At 36.5% G+C, this 20017-nt stretch overlaps 1 protein-coding gene across 2 annotated transcripts in view; it reads right to left on the reverse strand.

The window, feature by feature from the left end:
• Positions 1 to 20017, reverse strand: part of CYP7B1 (cytochrome P450 family 7 subfamily B member 1) — a 104744-nt gene that overhangs the window by 23895 nt on the left and 60832 nt on the right. For both annotated transcript variants that reach the window (XM_088130615.1, XM_088130616.1), the window contains one exon: positions 12496 to 12632. In XM_088130615.1, coding sequence (XP_087986741.1) covers positions 12496 to 12632 — 137 coding nt within the window. The remainder of the gene's footprint in view (positions 1 to 12495; positions 12633 to 20017) is intronic.

Raw genomic sequence — 20017 nt, forward strand, 5'->3', positions numbered from 1 at the left:
TGGTCAAAGATCACACGATCATTTATTTCACCATTCTGCAACCTGTTGCCTTACAAGACTCATACACAATACCTCCTGTCATCTCCAACACAGGGTACATGCTGGCTGGTACTGATGTAGAAAACAATAGGTTTGAGGAGTCTGATATAGTCAAAATCATTTTCCCTGTGCTTCCCTCCTAATTACAGTGACAATGTGGCAGTCTTGGAATGAGCACCATCCTCGCTCACAGTGCCAGAACTGAGATTGTTCAAAAGATTGAATTACAAGATATTCCTAAAAATGGAACAATAAATTTACTTTAAATGCAGCTCAACTTATACTGTGGCATTAATCCTGGAAAAGAGTGAGCAAAACCAGGCATTGAATTGCATACATTTTATATATATAAAAAGTTACTATACATTTTAGATATACAATACAAAAAAGGAAACTACAAAAAACTATATTTTGAGATATGAAAAAATAGCAAAATAAACCATGATAACATTGACAACATATGCAGAAAAGGTTACAATACTGTACCTAAAATTTCTTTCCTTCCCCCAGTCACAAGAAACATATCACAGCAGCTTTATTACATTGCTGTGTACAGATAAGCAACATTATTATTTATTCTTCTTACATTCATTCTTCTTACATTCCTGGCCTCGTATTATATTTCTACTAATGTTTGTGGATTACATAACACTGCTGACCCCAATAACAATGGTATCTACATACTATACATTTTTGCATCCTGGTTCCAGTAACAAATTATACAATTGTGCTAGGTTGTCTCTAGAGAACTAATTTAACAATATAATCTGTGAGATGAATTCTAGAACGTCTGCTATAACTTGTTCATTGATATCCAAACTAAAACTTTAAATCATATTGGTTTTTAGTATTGGTTTTAATTTTATTGCTGTGATATCGGAATAGGAAAAAAAGTCATAGCCACAAGAAATCATAGAAATGGAAATAAAAATAAACAGAAAAAATAATAAAAAACAAATTACACACACACACACACACAACTTATACACAAAAAGCTCAGTTTTTAAACAGTAAATTAAACCTTCACTACATAGAGTAATATTGATTGGCTTCCCACTATGTCAATAAAAAGCCATTTCATATGTACAGAGTAATTGTGTATCTTCAATCCAGTGCTTTAAATCAGTGAGCAGAGTCTTTCCACTGGAGTATAACAATTTTTTTAACAACAGATTACCACACGATAAATCCGTAGTTGATGAATTCCACATTTGGAATGATATGATTGATTCAACAACATATTCACCTTTTAAAATCTTATTTCTTATCCCAGCATTATGGATATTAAACCAAAATGGTGAACCTGCTGAACAAATCTAAAGCATTATAAGTCACTGTTCTCTTATTTCTAACATACCAAAGCTGAGACTCAGAACTTGCTAAACATCTTCTGGAATGTCCAATAAACACAACAAAGAATATTTTGTTGAAGATCACAGGATACAGATTTAACATCCTTTAAAACTCTATCCTAATGCTTCGTTAAAACAAGATATTCCAATTCTTTATTCCAGGTATCTTGCGGTTTTTCATATCTACTGTATCTTCAGTTGAGTATAAAAGTTAACTGTAGCTTTGGAAACCTTCAAAACTCATTGCAACAAAAACAGTAATTTTAAAAGTATGGAGTATTTATATAATACTTATAGGGTACCTAAAACATTATAAAAGAGCAAAAATAAAGAACTTTTTTTAAAAAAGAAAAAAAAAGTAAGATAATAGGAAAAGCTACATGAAATCTAGAAGAGACATTCCAAAACCACTGTACAGTGCAGAGATTTCCCCTCCCAAGCCAGCTATGAAGTTCACCTTCAAATGAAAAATTGTAAAAATAGTAAATATAAGCAAACCAACTGCTACTACCCTTCTTCTGATTCCAACTGAATACAATTGTCAGCAGCTTCCAGTTCAGAGAACGTATTCATCTCAGAATCCAGGGATAAACAACAAAAACAAAAATAGCTAAATAAACCCTTCTGATTTGCTTTGCTGCTAAACAAGCCACATTATACAGCTTATATTTCTAAGTATTTGAGGGGGGGAAATCAGGAAAAAAAAAAGTCCTTATTGTTCCTTCTCAAAGATCCAGCTTGTCTGGATGACTATAAAATATTATCATGAGATAATCATAGATCTGAGAAGTCTAACCAAAAATATTAGTTAAGTGAAAGTAGAAACCTGCACAATATATAGTTTTAATTTCCAATCCATTCCATCTGTAGTAAGAAAAGCTCACTTAGGAATTTTTCCAGAATTCCAAATTCTTGCTCAGCATTATAGGGAATATTCAGAAATCATGGATTATTTCTATATAGCAGACTCATATATGGGTAATTTCATTATGAACATTATGCATTTTCAAATTGTTGCTTTTCCCATGGGAGACAGCACCATCACTTTCAAGTCTGCCACATCTTATTAAGAGAATCAAGCCACAGTGGATGTTTTAAAAGCATCTATATAGTTTTTAATTACTGAAACTCTGTAGTTTTATAGCTCTTTAAATCATGAGACACAAAATTAGAAGCAATTCCAAGTTAGACACTTTCCCAATGTCTGGAATATCTGATGGGTCAGGAGTTAAAATCACTCCTTGCAATTCCTCTGAGATAGGAGGAGTTATTTAGACTCTTTTAATTACAGTCTTTCTTCTTCCTTAAAGATGGTGGCTGTAATGTGGAGGTGATTGCTTTCTCTGACATCTTGCCTTGGGCCCCATAATTCACTCACAAGCAGATGTCACTTAAGAAGAAGAAATAAAATTGTCCAATTATGAGTTAGGTTATAAAGCAGTCCAAAATTAGGAAATAACCTCCAAAATTTAGGAGGAGGCTGGGACTATAGATCCTACAGTTTCCATTAAAAATTGGAAGCTCTAAATCCTATTGTATTCAATAATATTAAGTCTTTAATATTTTTTTTAGGACTGCAACAGAACAATTTTGTGAAAGTTTACTTAGGAGACAACCCCAAGAGGGTAGACAGAATTTATATGTCAATAAATGTGTACAGAATTACCACTTACATTATTGTTACTATTGTTGTTATAAATCAGATTTGATATATTGAGAAATATGTGGACACAGAAACTGGTGGGACATTCATTAATGCTATTAATTCTATTTCATGGGTACAGATTTGGAGCTATTGTATACACAGATTTTTTAAAATGGAAAATCACATGCTTGAACTTTTCACTACATAAAAAACTATAGATATTCACCTACACACATTTTTCCATATTCAGTTTTTTTAAAGCCCACAAACATAAGTTATTTTACAATTATATATAAACCTTAGAGCTCTTTGTTTTTCATTTCCAGACTATATTTAAATTGGGATGTTTATATTTTAGACAATCTGCTGCTTTCCCATGAGTTCCAGGTAACATAACCAATTGCAAAGGACATTGGGAACTGCAGTCTAAACTTCTGCCTCTGACCTACAATAGCACTTCCAGTCTAGCCACCATCTGATGTTCTTGATATGACAGCTAGTGTCTTTGCACCGTGTTCTCTGATATTAGTTTGACACAGCATTAGAAAGCTTAATTTTAACCTTGTATTGGCCTAATAAAGATCAGTTACTCTTCTGTACTTATACTTAAGGCTGCTTAACTACACCAGAAGCTCAAGGGTAGCGCCAGGAAATACAGTAATGTAGCTTGCAAAGATATAAGCAAGTCTCACACCTATTCACAGAAACACGCACACTTTGAAGATCTAATTTAAGTGCTACAGAAAGCTCCATACTCTTTGGCAGTGTCTTGTATCAGTCCACAATCACATATCAGAGGAACTTAATTTTCCTTCTCTGGAAGACTTAAAGTCAAAAGTTCAGACCAAATTATGGTCACCACAATATTAACACTGGCTTATTTTCTTCTCTCATCTTCTAACTGAGCATTGTTGAGAACCCCACCCTCTTCCAAACAAACCATTAGACACAGCTATCAGTTATGATGTTCTAGAGAGAAGAACAAAAATGAGAGCTATCAGAACTTGTTTGCAATACTTGTACTTCCTACTTGATAAGCACTGTGGAATCCACTGCCATGGTCACAACATCACGTAGAATCAGAGGCATCTTGGGGGGATGTGGTCACACTGATGCCAGCAGCATCGCAATACAAGGTCCTCCCCTTTCCTACATGTGTTGCAATGTCACACACATACCCCAAAGGGGCAGAGCTTGTGGCATGATGTTGCTTTCATCACTCTGGTGAAAGGGACAAATTCCTATGGACACCACTGAGTTAGAGGAATTGAATGTGTTTTCATTGTCCAAGTTAGCAACATTTCAACCTTAAAAAGTCAAATAGGCTGATGAAATTATGCCCAACTGGAAGCTTCTGTATTGGATGCATAAACACTCCATGAAGCTATAAAACAAATTCAGTACAGGATTTAGTGTGAAGTTTTTGAAACAATTGTTTTAGATTAAGGCTGACAACTCATTAAAGCTGTAATTTGATTTTCATGTACTTAGGAGTAAGATTTCTGTGAAACTCAATAAAGTTTACTTCTGGAAATATGGATTTGTAATGTTATACCACTGTGGAAAATTTTTCAAATTGGTAGTGGTAATCTTTCAGATAAAAGTTCACAAAGCACCTCCTCTCTAGCTTTGAACCATTTGTAAACAAAGGTAAAAAAATCACTGTCTTCATAGCTCAGCCACAAACTGTTCATAAATTTGAGTCCTTTCTTCCTCTGGCCACAATCCAATCTTTCACAAAGAAATCATCTTGAGAGTCACTTTTTATTATAAGCATCAGTGACCAAAAGACTAGAAATACTATACTCTGCTCTGATATTATTTAACAAGATGATTTTGAATGCTATTAACCTGAAGATGTCAGTTAGCTTTCCAACTCTGAGCATTCAGGGTAAACAATTTAAGATTTCTTTAAAAATTAATTAATATTAATTTAAACCATCTGTCCACCATCTGCTATTTTCAGATGAAAAATATGAGCTGTTTTCTTTGTGATCTTGACTCTAACATTTTGCAAAACAATCCCCAATTCTTATATATTTAATTACCAATATAAATTTAAGCAAATAATCATTTAAGGATGGGGAACAAGTTCACCCATTCTCTGAACACAATCATTTGAAACGCAGTCCTAATATATACCAATAACCTATGGTCCCTCAGGAATCATTTGGGTCTGTTTCCAAGTAAATCTGTTTATGACCAAGCTCTCTCTATCATTATATACCCTTATTCTGTGTAAGCCTAGTGAAGTGTAATGCTGCATGCAATACATTTCTGACAAAGTGTCATGAAATCAACACCTCTGTTTGTCCAATTAAATTTATTTCATGCCAAAAAGCAACACCCCATTTGCAAAATCACTACTCAAGTAACAAAGATGGGAAAGAAAGGGGGGAACAAAAGAAAACAAAATATCTATAGAATTCTAATCCAGTACAAATTGAATGAAATAATATTGACCTACAAAAGCAAGTTATATTAATATGATATTATTAATAAAGTATACTTTAGTCAATAACTACTGCTAAATTCTTACTTTATATGCTAATATGTGGCTGAGGAGGGGGATTAATCCTACAAGAACTACAAGGCTTTGTAAATTTGTGATTTTTCTGCACAAGGATCCAGATAACCTATATATTCTTACTTAAGAGTTATCCCCTGAGATCATAGTAGAATGTACTGCTAAGCAACCATACATTAGTTTGAGATACACAGTCTCTTGATTGTAAAGGAGAGTGCTGCCCTATAAAGTTTTTGACCAGAGTTACAACCATACACTCATAACATTTGCTTTCCCTCTGGCACCCCCTCTTCCATTTCCACATCTGAAAATACAGGACATAGGGATGCAGCTTGAGAAATGAGCATTTGAACGCTAGCACAGACTTTACTGTGGTGCCGTTTTGTCCTGTGTATTGTCAGGATTGTAACCTTCCTGTTTAGGGCTGGGCATCAGCCTGGTTAACAATCCTTTGTTCATGTACTGACCATTGGGCATTCTCTTCATTAGTTTAGGACCTAAATGGAAATCCTTTACCTTGCTCACCTGATGAAGGGTGCCATCACCAATGAGAAACAGAGCGCAGAATGTTCAGTATGTTAATATTTAGGAAGGAACTTTGCATAGCCTACTGCTATGAGCAATATTATTAAAGTGTACATCATAATATAGGTTCGTGTATCTCCTGCATTTAGATTTGGATAGCTAAACATAGCAGGTGCTGTGACAGACCAGTCTCAGGACTTGGAAGGTTCAGCTCAATGCAAATAACACAATGTTATACTGGATTAATCAGCCATTTAAAGATGGGTACATATGAAAGACATATGCAGTATAGTATTCAGTCCAAATATATAATGCATGACTATACAGGAGTCAGACATATACAGTACCACATGACTGCACAGTATTCAGACCAAGTACATATGGGATGGCTGCATCAGAACAAATTCACATATGTGCTGCACGGCTGAGTAGGAGACAGTTCAGATACATACATACAGCATGGTGTTAAAGAAAATATTGCTAGCTGTGACATGTGCACCCAATGAAGCTGTGCCTATTCACATTTATCTTGTTTTAAATGTCTGAGCTGGTAATCCTATGTATGCCAGGGCCAGTGAATGAATGAATTAGATTGGATTTCTAAGGCTGCCCAATCACCAAGCAACTGAAAGCAGTGTACAAAGAGGGCTTTATTATAACAATAACAACAATACTAATAATATTATAACAAAGCAAGAACCAAAATTGTACAACAACCACACAAGGAAAAGACCAAATTCCAATTGCATAAGACTCAAGCAGGTTCATAAATGGTGCCAGCCTAGGGGGTACTGCAAGACCCAGGTTTTTAAGACCCCCTTTTATTGCTAAGAGACTAGTTCTTCAACTTTGCAAAGACATATTTATGGTCCCAGCTACTCAGTGGATTAAAGCCCTGATGTTACTTAGTGTTTATGAACAAGTTACTTATAGATGTAGATAATGTACAGATGATTACAGTGAAATGTGGTCATTGAAACTGTTATGTAATACTTTGTATGTCTGTGGGACTGTCTGCTCCCAAGGGCATCTAACACACTCCAAGTCTACTCACTAAAACCATGTCACCTTATGAGGCCTTAGAACAGTGTTTCTCAGCCTTGGCAACTTGAAGACGTGTGGACTTCGACTCCCAGAATTCCCCAGCCAGCCATGCTGGCTAGGGAATTCTGGGAGTCAAAGTCCACACGCCTTCAAGATGCCAAGGTTGAGAAACACTGTCTTAGAAGCATGGCTTCTTGTATATATTCCTTCCTAATTCTCTGCAATTAACCTATTTATCTAACCTTCTTGGGTTTGCTTGGGGAATGCAGAGTAGGGAAAGAACCCAAGGTATGAAGACTTAATTATGGGAAAACTATTTAAACACCCCTTGCTGCTCAGTAATCACTTAGCTTCTCCAACTGCATGAAGATAAAACATCCATACATTATTCACAAATCTTCTAATGACAATCTCTTAGGTTTAGTTAATTTAACAATACTGAACACATATTTTGAAAACTCCAATTTTTGTTTATATATGAATGCTTTGGAGCTCCATTCAGTTCACACTGAATCTCCGCAACAAAAAATAGTAACAAAGAATAATATAAAAATCATAAAAAAATATGAAAAAAATAGAGGAGAATCTGATGATCTCAGAATTTTCAGGAAATGTATAGTTTAAAGCAGTTTATTCAATAAAATAAACTATACTACACATATTTTTAAGATGATACATCGTATAATATTGAAGCATACTGTGAAATGTATGGGATATACAATCCCAGAATGCTATTAACTATATGATAGTGAAATACAGTTAAATGTTATCATTTAACAGACTGATCTACAATCAAGTTGGCCCAATATCAAACAATTTAATGGGATAAATTCCCTGGGCCTAAGAAAGTGCTTTTCATTCAAATGTTTCTTCTCTAGGGCTTATGAAGTGTATCTCCATTGCATATTTCTCTATCAGATCTGCTCAGAATGGAATATACAGCATGCAGCACGTGCACAGCTTGTAGTAGTGGTAACAATATATTTTAGCCAGGTAGATATGCCAGCTCAGGTGTTCCGGAAGATTGTTTTGTTCAGTTAGCAGCACTTGCTTTGAATAAAGCAGTAAGTGGGAGTGAGAGAGTGAAGAAGTGCTAAGTCTCCCACTTTCAAAGCCCTTTTGAGGTCAGGGCTTATGGGGGGATCTGTATCTGTCTGTACAGATTTTCTTTTTAATTTCCTTCACCCAACAATTTTCTTACACCAGCTTCATGTTATCTCAGGTTAGAGGCCAAATCCTGGGGGCCCAGAGGAGAACTGAGAGCACTTGAATCAAAGGACATCTGTGCTTCAGCTCTAGACTGTCTTATTATAGGATCCTGGCAAATTTAAATTTGTGGATTTTTCCCAAAGGAGTAAGCAAGCATGGCAGACAGGATGGGGACAAAGTATTCTTTTTTGGAATATATCTGCTGTGCTTGATTACTCCTTTGGAAAAATCCACAGACTTAAATTTGTTAATGTAGGTCCTAAAACATGACATATTTGCCCCATGCTAATTCCCACTTTGATTCTCAATATCATAGAATTAGAATGGTGGTAAGTGGAACAGCAAGTGGACAATGTGGGTGAAAACTGCAAGGAAAGGGCTGGCTTACTACAAGATATGTTATAACTACATCACAACTGTTGCGTTGCATCAGATTGATTCTAGTGCAGGGAATTTTTTTTTTAAGTCTCTCCATATAGTGGCATGTGGGAATGATCTTGGGAGACAGGGCACAGAGACGCAGCCAAGGGAACGACCAGATAAAAGGCAACTTAGCCCACAGCAGGAATATGGGCAGGGCGAGCAGCTCAGTTTCTTGGGATTTGCAAGGTTCTGTTAATGTAACCTTACAATAAAGTAGAATTAGCTCATCTGGCCATGTTTCCTGTCTGGTATGCCTCGCAAGGCTGACACTCCAGGACATCTGTTCATTTTTGCTGTAACAAATTAATATGGCTGTTTCTTTGAATTCTTCTCAGGGTGGGGGTGGGGAGAAACAATTGCAATTAATAATAGTGTTGACTAGTTAGAGAATTGAGAATTGCAGGCTGTATATATGTGTGTGTTTGTGTGTGTGTATATTAGTGTCTATATATACACTGTTATACACACACACACACAGACACATACTGTGTATACACACACACACACACACACACATATATGTGCTACACATAGAAACAGGCTTTGTGGGGCATAAAAGGGAGGGGGTTGCTGATTTCATTTATGTAATAGTGGTCTTTCTTATTAGGAAGATTTTGCTGAAGAGTTGACAATGATGTACAGTAGTGACTCACTGGAATGACGTTTAGGGAAAGCGATTCTGCTGCACCACCACACAAAACCAATTAGAGAACTATTTTCCACGACAGGTCAAGAATTTCCATTGTTTCTTGTGGAGAGTAATTTCTTTATTAAGGTGACATCCATGTCCCTTATTGCTTTTCAGAATGACAATCATTTGCTTATCATACAGGAAAGTACAATCAGTGAAATCACGTCACGAGTCTGAGGCAATGCCAGAAACTCCAAGCATCAGTCTGTGTTTTCCAAATGAACTAATCTGAGAATTAATAATGAGAACATTATATATTGGCACTATTTTTTAACAAGACTTTTAGCAGCACATCAAGACAGGGAGGCGAAGGCAGAACGCTAATGCAGTTATGCTGCAGAGAGTTGGCAGTTCTGAATCCCTCCATTTTGGCTGCCAGTTCCGAGGCTTCCTGAAATGTTGGTACCTGAAGTAATGAGGAGCTGCCATTCTTATGGGCAGCAGCGTTGCTACTTTCCCTGAATTTACAATAATTAGTACTAATAAATATGGAAAACGTAAATGAACAGGTACCATAAAGTCACAGAGATTCTAAGAGGTCAGAGAAAGCGTACTTCTTACAACTTATCTTATTTTTGCTATTTCATAAGTCAGAATACAATATGTATAAGCAGAGGTGTGTGATCTTTTTGGGCTGCCAACTGTACTGTATCTTGCTGATGTGTTTGACGGCTGCAGGCTGTTGATGGGACTCTGTGATGGGTTTTTTTTGGGGGGGCGTATAAGGGACAAGATACTTATTTTGCCCTTTAGGACTGCCAAACAGAACAATGCAATGGCTGGTGTGGGTCTTCTGGGCTGTGTGGCCGTGTTCTGGAAGTTCTGTTTCCTAACGTTTCGCCAGCATCTGTGACCAGCATCTTCAGAGGACAGGAGCACAGACAGGAGCAGTTCTCTCTGTGCCCTCTGAAGATGCCGGTCACAGATGCTGGCGAAACGTTAGGAAACAAAACTTCCAGAACACAGCCACACAGCCCGGAAGACCCACACCAGACATCGTATTCCAGCTGTGAAAGCCTTCGACAATACATTGAAAACAACACAACTTTGGAAAAACAGGCCAGAGGATGTTGTGGTAGTCATCAGGATCCTCACCCTTATCTCCCCTTCCCTCTCCAAGTCACAAAACGTAAGACTTAGAAATTTCTACACCATCTATTCTAGTGAGTACAGGTGCATCTGTGCTATGAGTCATAGGGTGCCCATTCTGGCTCAAATATTAAAATTTAATTATTAAAAACCTGGATTCTTTTTCCCTTGTACAAACTGATATTATTTTAAGATGTGCATGAAATAATTATTATATGTTTGAATCCTATAACAATTTTAAAAGGCGATAAAAACATTCTGTTATACTCCACTGTCGCAACATTAATTCTTTTCAAATACTGATACTCAACAGGAAGTATTATTTTTGGAAGAATTGTATCTCTGCACTGGCTACCTGCTTTCCATTTCATAGTTTTCAATTACCTTCAGTTCAAAATAGTTTCTTCTTGTATATTTGGTATATTTAAATTAAGATACTTTACTCAAACATTTGTTTAGCGATTGAAAGCTCAAGAAGTTGAAATTTTTACAGAATTTGACAGATATCTCTGCCTTTACTGTCTACAACATTACGGGATCTCCTTTTGCCTTTTCTTTCTTGCCATTATCATTTCTTGCCATAGAGATATACTCAGATCCATATAGTTGCCAAAGTGAGTTCTTTCACATACAAAGCTTATTGTCCCATGTATCTGAACATCCATGTTTTGTGTCTACCAATGACCTGGTGAAATGATGGAAGAAGGCACTTCAGTTCAGCCCTCATTTGTTTATCATTAAGTATTTCCAACCTGCCTTCCATCCATCAATTGAGTCTCCAATCTTGCCAACATCATAAACTAAATCAATAAAGTAACATTGCAAAGGGAAAAAAATTACAGCAGCACAGGTAAAACAATAGAAATTATAAGTAAAACATAAAAGGAAGAAAAGGCAATTTCATGACAAAAGCACACCAAGACAATGTTCTCATTGGCTTGGTTCAAACAGCACATTAAACAGGTCAGTTGGGGCCGGCAAGTACACTCAAGCTGTTTCCCTCCAGATATGTTAGGCCTATAAGGCCCAATATTCCCAGCTAGCTTGGAATTCTTGTGTTAGAGTTCCAAGATATTTGGAACAAGTGAACATGAGGTTTTATTACTCAAATATTATAGTTCCCTATATCCTAACCATCTACAGAAAAAACTATAGTGTTTGGGCATTTCACCTTAGAGGGAAGGGAAGGGAAGGGAAGGGAAGGGAAGGGAAGGGAAGGGAAGGGAAGGGAAGGGAAGGGAAGGGAAGGGAAGACATAGAATAAATATTAAAAATCAGTCATGGTATAGAAAATATGGAAGAAAATAGAAATAGTTTTTCTCTTTCTTTCACAATGTTAATGTAGAATTTGTGTTTGTTAAACCTAAATGTGGGAGATTGAGGACCAAATAAGGTAAATATTTGTTTATGGACAAAATAATTTAAAGTTAATTTTTCTTACTTTTTAAATGTAAGTTGCTCAGAGTAATCTAGAGTAGGCAGCCTCTAAATTGGATGGATGGATGGATGGATACATATGTACATATATACAATCTATAGTGAAATTTGCTACTCTCTGATGCAGTAATGGCTATGAATTTAGATAGTTTTTTTTTTTTTTTTAAGGGAGATTGGTCAAATTCACAGACAATCAGGCAATCAATGGCTACTACTGACATCTGATTACTACCAGCTTTTGTTAGTAGTACTACTACCTACTTTTCAATCCAACTATTCAGGAGCAACTGTGAGGTCTGTCTCTAAATCTGTGAAATTCCTGAATTCATCTAACAGATGAGCCATTGGCCTGAGGGTCCTTTTGTGCTTACATGCTCATAACATAAAATAGGTTTCATGTTCTTAAGCGTATAAAATATATTTCCATGTACATACATACATTCCATTGGATTATTATTTCACCTGCTAAAAAGTCTCTAAGAGGCAAACAAACAAACAAAAAAAGATTGCTCACCAGCCATGTATACTGTAAAAATATCTCCATATTTTTTATTCAAAGATAATAAAAAATCAGTAGTATTGTTTCTAAAATTCAGGGCCTCTCCCAAGAAAGGAATCCAGCCATTTATTAAGGGAGGCTCTCCAGCTTGTCTGAAAAATAAATAGAAAGCACTGTTAGTGTATACATAGCCTACTATGACCAAAGTACATTATTTCATGGATTATATCTGAAAGTACTATTCTAAAATTCTTTGGGGTAGCTTGTTATCAACATCCTGAGAAATCTTTTGTTCCATAGGAACCAGAGCTGCTACATGTATATATCTTGCCGCTGTAATACAAATATATTTTACTGTATTGCAACACAAATAGATTTTAAATGTTCAATTAGGGAACCAATTCATTGGAAAATGTAGGTATGACCAAGTCATTAGCTACGCATCTGATATAAAGCAAAATATATACAATCAGATAGCCAGATTTACTATTTTTAAAGTCTGAAACGGACCCCCAATACAAATTAAAAACTCATTAATAAGCTCAAGAATATTCAAAATAATTTGCAGCATTAGATAACCCTGTAAATTATGTTTTAATACATTGAATGCTGTTCAAAATCATATTTGTATGTAAAACAGTTGATGCTCTCAATATTTTTTTTAACACATCAAGGATGATAGAAGCTTCTTTTTGCTGTCAAAGTGATCAAAGAGATTGAGAAAAAAATGTATAAACAAAAGCAGCTGGAAAAAAAAAACCTGTGTGCACATGTATCTACATAAAATATATGTTCTTAAGGACAATTACATTTCAAACCTTCGCATTTGATATTTCTGCCCAAAAGAAACTTTGTACACATGAAGCTAATTTATTAAGAAGGACATAGCTAATATAACTAATGCATTTTTCTTCACTAGAAGGTTTTTCAAAGCTCTGTGTTGCATTAAGTTTTCAGTTACAGCATTATTCTATAATATAACTGATCCAATGAAATATTTTAATTTTCCAATCATTTAGGATAACAAATATAGTAGTTAACAACAAGAAATGAATCAATTTCATAAACTAGAATAGAAGATATTTTCATGGTCAATTTCCAATGACTTGCTGAAATAGATTTAAAGGGAATTCTGTGCCATAAAGAATTCCAGTAAGATTGACTGATTGACTGGGATATACATGGATTTGTATCCCATCTACTCCAGGAATTCTAGCTGCCTTACATTTGAAATCCATGAACTCTATAAAAACAAATCAAAGCACACAACATCATGTGGAGTAATCCTTATCCCTGAGCAGTTTCCTCTGATTAAGTAGCAGTTTCCATACCCAGAAGCTTGCTGGAATTGTTCAGATTTATCAAGTTCAAATTCTAATAATCTTTCCAGAGTTGTTCAAGAGAAACTGTTGCGTAGGCACCCACTCCTAATCACACTGATTAAGAATCAGTAAATGGTGAAACGTTTGTCACATGACAGGGCTAGCTCCACACTTTCATATTTGTGTTACAATATCCCATTCAAGTACAGTATGTAAGAGACAAAGCTTACTTATGTACTGTTCATTATTTGCGGTCCCCATCAACACCAATGAGCTATTGTGTGCTTACTTAAAGAGTGTTAAATATCACTGGTATGATTCCTTAGATGTTACATGAAATACATACACACCTTTCTTCAGATTGTTGAAATGTCTTAATTACTTAACTGATGAGACCTTAATATTTCATGAAGGTGCAGGAAACCTTGAGCAGGTTGGTACTTCTTGTAAATATACTCAACAATACCAAGATTATATAAGCCTATAAAATCTATCTTCCCATTCTTGCCTTGAATATATTGATTCTCATGTTTAAAAAGAAAATGATAAAAGGAATGGCAGGACAGGGGAAAAATTTGGAGCCAAAATTTGGGTTCACCTTTTCCAAACTTCTTAGGGATTTGAAATGATAGAATATATATAGTCAGAGGGAATAATGCCACACTAACCAATAGGGCATCCAATGCTAACTAATTTCTACACACTGAAAATTATTTTACTTCCTAATTACGTGGATTGTCTTAATTGCAAAGCATCAACATTTTAGCATGTGTAGTCTCATAATGCTTTTGTTATATATTTCGCCCACTCCTAATTCTTTATAGTTATATATAAATGAATTAAATCTTTCCCATATACAAAATTAAGCAGTAGGTCATGGAACTGAGAGTGTTTGAAACAAAAACAGAATTTTATGTCGTTTAGTCTTTTTGGGTGTGTTTTTTCCTACCAAACAATGATAATGAAAGATGCTGCCATGACTTGTTCCATTTTAATCTTCATAAAAGAGGATGTTAATTACATTTTTAAATTGATGCCATTCCTTTATCATCTTTATTTTTAAATACTTAAATCCACCTGGACTAATATGAAACCTAGTAATTTTCTGAAGTTGTTTCTATGTTTCTTTATAAATGTTATTTAGCATAACAGAAAATACATCAACATTAACTTCTAATAGAAGAGAATATATGTAGTTCAGGGTTGAACTGTGGAGTCCTTGGGGTTCTCTGAGCTTGGCTATTTTCTTGCAAACATTTTGTTACCCAGCTAGGTAACATCTTCAGTGCTAGAATGGAGTGGAGTTTGCTCTCTGTTTATATACAGTGGCTTGCCCTGCCAGTGTTGGGGGGGGGGGGGTTCTCTTGGTAGTTCCTTGATTAGGGTATTGTTTACTGCTTGATTGTAAGTCTGGTGATAATCTTGGTGTTAATCTCTGCTTATCTGGGTGATGATTGCTGGTGAGGAGATATTCTGGTCTTTTGTTTCTTTTTTATTGCCTCTTTTGAATAGTATGTAGATGTTGTTTAACTCTATGTTCCTGTTGATGGCTACCTTGTTGGAATACCAAGCTTCTAGGAATTCCCTCACATTTTTGGATTTAGCTTGGTCTAAGATGCTGATAGTTTCCCAGTTGAAGCTATGGTTAAGTCTGTCCATGTGTTCTGAGGTTAAGGAGTTTTCATCATGTCTTCTGACTGCTAGTTGGTGTTCAAGGATGCGCTCTGCTAGCCTTCTGCCTGTCTGTCCTACATAGTGGTTATTACAGTCCTTACATTGTAGGTTGTAGATGACTCCTGTTTTGTATTCTTGGGCTATGGGGTCTTTTGGTTTACTTAAGATGTTTTGGAGGGCTTTAGTTAGTTTGTGTGCTACAGAGATGCCACATGGTTGTAATAGTCTGTTGGTTGTTTCTGAGATGTTTCTGATGTATGACAGTGTTATCCTTTTCATAGCTTGTGTTGGTTGTGCTGTAGTGGGTTGAGTGGTCAGGTGCTTTTTGTTAAAATTGCATGGACATCCATTTTGTTGGAAGATGTTGTATAGGTGGTCTGTTTCCTTTTTCTGCTGTTCTGGGTTGCTACAATGCATTTGCGCTCATTTGAATAATGTTCTTACGCAGCTCCTCTTGTGGGAGGTTAGGTTGTTACTTTGGTAATGGAGTACTTGGTTGGTGTGGGTTATTTTCCGATAGCCTTGAGTTTCTAATTTGCTGTTGTTTCCTCTGCTGATGAGGATATCCAGGAAGGGTAACATGTTGTTATCTTCTTCCTCTCTGGTGAATGTTACTTCCTTTGAAGATGTTGTTGATAGTTTCATGTCTCTTCTCTAGTTGTCCCTTTTTTATTATAACAAAGGTGTCATCTACATACTGGATCCATACTTTTGGTTGTATGCGTGAAAGTGCTAAAGTTTCTAGGTGTTGCATTATGTTGCAGGGCAAGCCATTGTATATAAACAGAGAGCAAACCCCACTCCATTCTAGCACTGAAGATGTTACCTAGCTGGGTAACAAAATGTTTGCAAGAAAACAACCAAGCTCTGAGAACCCCAAGAACTCCACAATTAACTTCTAAGCCTGTAAGTAAGTAAAATGTATTTATTTATTTAATTCAACACACAACTGAACTATATTTGGATGTTTAACAAAACTGAACATATCATTTATAAACATGAAGTAAGAGTGTTTTCTTTTTTACATTAAGACCAGGAATATTCTTATTTTTCCCAACACCCTGTGCTAGTATACCTAACGGATTGTAAGAAATATGTTAGAGTGTGCATCTTTGTTCTGTGCCCTACTTTATTTGAAAAATATCAATTTTCAATGTCAACTAGTGATTATGCGGGTGAGTATCACTGATTAAACAAAAAAATTAATGTCCAAATTTTATTTCTAATAATTATTTTAGACTAAAGTACCTTACACTCTTTTGAAAACTCTTTATTTAAAAAACTTCTAAATAAAGCAGTTAGTCAAGTGTTGATATATTTAATACTCTTCTAGTGGACATCCCACGCAGTAACAAAGTACGGGTTCTGCATTACTATTGACTGGAAGATAATTCTGATTTTAAAAAAATGACTTTGAATACAAGGGCTCAGTCTCAATGTAAATTTATTATTATTCTTAGTTTAAAATGCACATATTAGGATGAAAGTGTCAGGCCCAGCCCAAGAACAACGATGAAATACTCCAGTTCAGTCCAGTTCTTTTATTTGCTTACACCTTATAGACAGAATCTTGCCAAACTAAATCTATACTACAACAACTAGTGGATATACCCTGGGAGATTCTAGGGAGTGGCCACCCTGAATCTCTTACTCTTCCCATGCATCCCCTGCAGACTGTGTTGTCTTTTGTCTCCTTTCCCTTCCTGGAATGCACCACCTCCTTCCTGATAGACTTGATCTCCCACATCACTCTCCTCCTTGTAGATCCATTCCATCACAGAAAGTCATTTAGAATGCATATGTTTAGCCAAATATAAATGTGTGTTCAAAAACTAATATACAGATGTTCATCCAGGGATAAAAACTCACATTGAAGCAAACCAAACCAAAACAGATTTATGAATGAAGATACGTATAAAAAATGGCGATGATTGGAAATATATCCATCTCCATGCCCTAATAAATGCTTCTGGACATCTTCAGCATCTATAATTTAAGGAGATGGGTAGCCTGCAGATATGAGAAAAGCCAAAATTTACCCACAGCCTATTTTCAATCCTACTGCCTTTTAACAAATTTAAAAAAGCCCAATTATATTAAAGATTGAAGCAGGTGTTTAAAAAAAAATCTATATGCAACATCAAAATGGAAAGAAGCTTTGCTAGAACACTTTTGCAATGTTATGGTAGTCTACATATGATTCATAATGAGCTTCTCAAAATCACTAACTTATTTGGATGGTAAGCATGTTATTGTGTGTGGGAGGGGAAGAGTTTTGGGAGGAGGGGCTTTCAATCTTACTAATTTTAGATAATATATCTCTGAAATAATATTGTGACAGCTACACTTAGATAGATAGCTTGTCATATTCTATTTTAAAGTAACTAATTTCAACCTCCCCGTTTTGTAATTTCATCAAAAGTTGCATTTTTCACAGGTTTTCTGTAGAGTAGAAAAGATACAGCTCAAAAATTGAGGAGATAGTTAACTTAATGGTCAAATCTGTTGGATCCTTTCAGGGAGACATCTTGCAACTGTAAAGATGCAAGGTTCATCATTTGCTTCAAACATACAGTAGTTTGTTGAGCAACACTAAGTCTTAATACATAAAACAAAAGTTGATGTATGGAATGGTCCTTCTTAATATTGCAGTCATGCCCTCTTCCAAGTTTCTTAATTTCCTTTCTCTAGTTTTCCATCTCTTTTCAGACACTTAGAATTTTACAATAACCATATATATTAATGCTCACCAATCTTTTTTTAACCTTCATGGCAAACCTGGGGATTTCCTAAAGCATGCCAATTTTCCCTGTTTTTTCTTGGGGTTATAATGCTGTTAGCTCTTACTAGGTGAATTATTATTAGAAAGAGTGAACCTTGATCATTTTAGAGAAAAGGACAACACTTGGACTGCTTATGATGCAATATACTGTAAACATATCTAAATTTCATCTATGCTTATTTAAAGTGGAGGTTGGTCCTTCCTCCCTCCCTCCCTCCCTCCCTTCTCAGTATTTCTATACTACTACCAGTGGATTCACAGATGGCAAAGGAGGCAAATGATGAAACATGCATCGCAACATAAACCACATGACTTAAGTATTTCCATGCAACACTGAGATGCAAGTACAAAAGAATGGGGTTTTTAGTGTCACACCATGTTTCATAATTTTCACATAATTTGTACCGGGTGTCTATGCCACTATGATTACATATCTCTAGGTGGTTTAAAAATTAAATCATAAAAACAAGAAAAATCATAAATATCATAGCATTCAAAATAGTCCACTGCCAACTGGATAGGAAGCAAAGTAGACATGTTAGTCTCCAAAGAATCTCTGTAAAGCTTTTCACTGTGTGTGTGTGTGTGTGTGTGCTTTAATAATTTATAATTCTCTGTCAACAAAGTCTAAATTTCACAATAATAAGTAGCAACATGCAAATGTATTCTAAGTGTGTATATGTATAAAACCTATCACAACATAATTTTTAAGCTGGATAATAACACTTGCTTGGGCTTCTCATAACCATCTATTTATGTTCCTTTAAAGTACAGTGATACCTCGGGATACGAACGCCTCTGCTTGCGAATTTTTCGGGTTACGACCAGCTCTGGCCCCAAAATTTTACCTCGGTTTGCGAACTCCGCCTCGGGGTACGAGCCATTTTCCGCCCGTGCCACGTGGTCCGCGGCCATTTTCTGCCCGTGCCACGTGGTCCGCGGCCATTTTCTGCCCGTGCCACGTGGTCCGCGGCCATTTTTCCGCCCGTGCCATGTGGTCCGCGGCTGTTTTTCTGGCCCTGCCGCGTGGTCCGCGGCCGTTTTCGCGCCGCACCGGGCTGTTTTCGCGCCGCGCCGCGCTGCGCCGGGCCGTTTTCGCGCCGCGCCGGGCCGTTTTCATGCCACGCCGCGCTGCACCCGGCCATTTTCGCGCCGCACCACGCCGCGCCCGGCCGCTTTCCGTGTGGTCCGTGGACGCCAGAACGGATTAACGGTAATTACATTGAACCTTATGGGAAATTGCCTCGGGTTGCGACCAAATTCGGGCGGAGGGCGGAACGGATTAACCGGATTTACATTGAACCCTATGGGGAAATTTGCCTCGGGGTGCGACCAAATTCAGAGGGCGGAACGGATTAACCGGATTTACATTGAACCCTATGGGGAAATTTGCCTCGGGGTGCGACCAAATTCAGAGGGCGGAACGGATTAACCGGATTTACATTGAACCCTATGGGGAAATTTCCTTCGGGTTACGACCAACTCGGGATACGCCCAGAGTCACGGAACGGATTAAGTTCGTATCCCGAGGTACCACTGTATAATAAAAATCTATTTTTTTAATATGAAATTTGGAAAGAGAAATTTTACACTATGTTGACAGCTGCAGTTATCAGATAAAACCCATAGCTCAGACACTATTATCTCTAGGGTTCCACTTCCTTTCTGATTTAGTATGGTCATCCAAACAAAGTGTACTAAATAGTCTGCTCCAATCTCAAAAGGCTAAATGTCTTACAGACCCTCTTACAGTATGAAG

The sequence above is a fragment of the Python bivittatus genome, unplaced genomic scaffold (genome assembly GCF_059951505.1).
Source record: "Python bivittatus isolate LINGU-HERP-01145 unplaced genomic scaffold, Pbiv_v1 ctg000840_np1212, whole genome shotgun sequence".
Taxonomy (NCBI): domain Eukaryota; kingdom Metazoa; phylum Chordata; class Lepidosauria; order Squamata; family Pythonidae; genus Python; species Python bivittatus.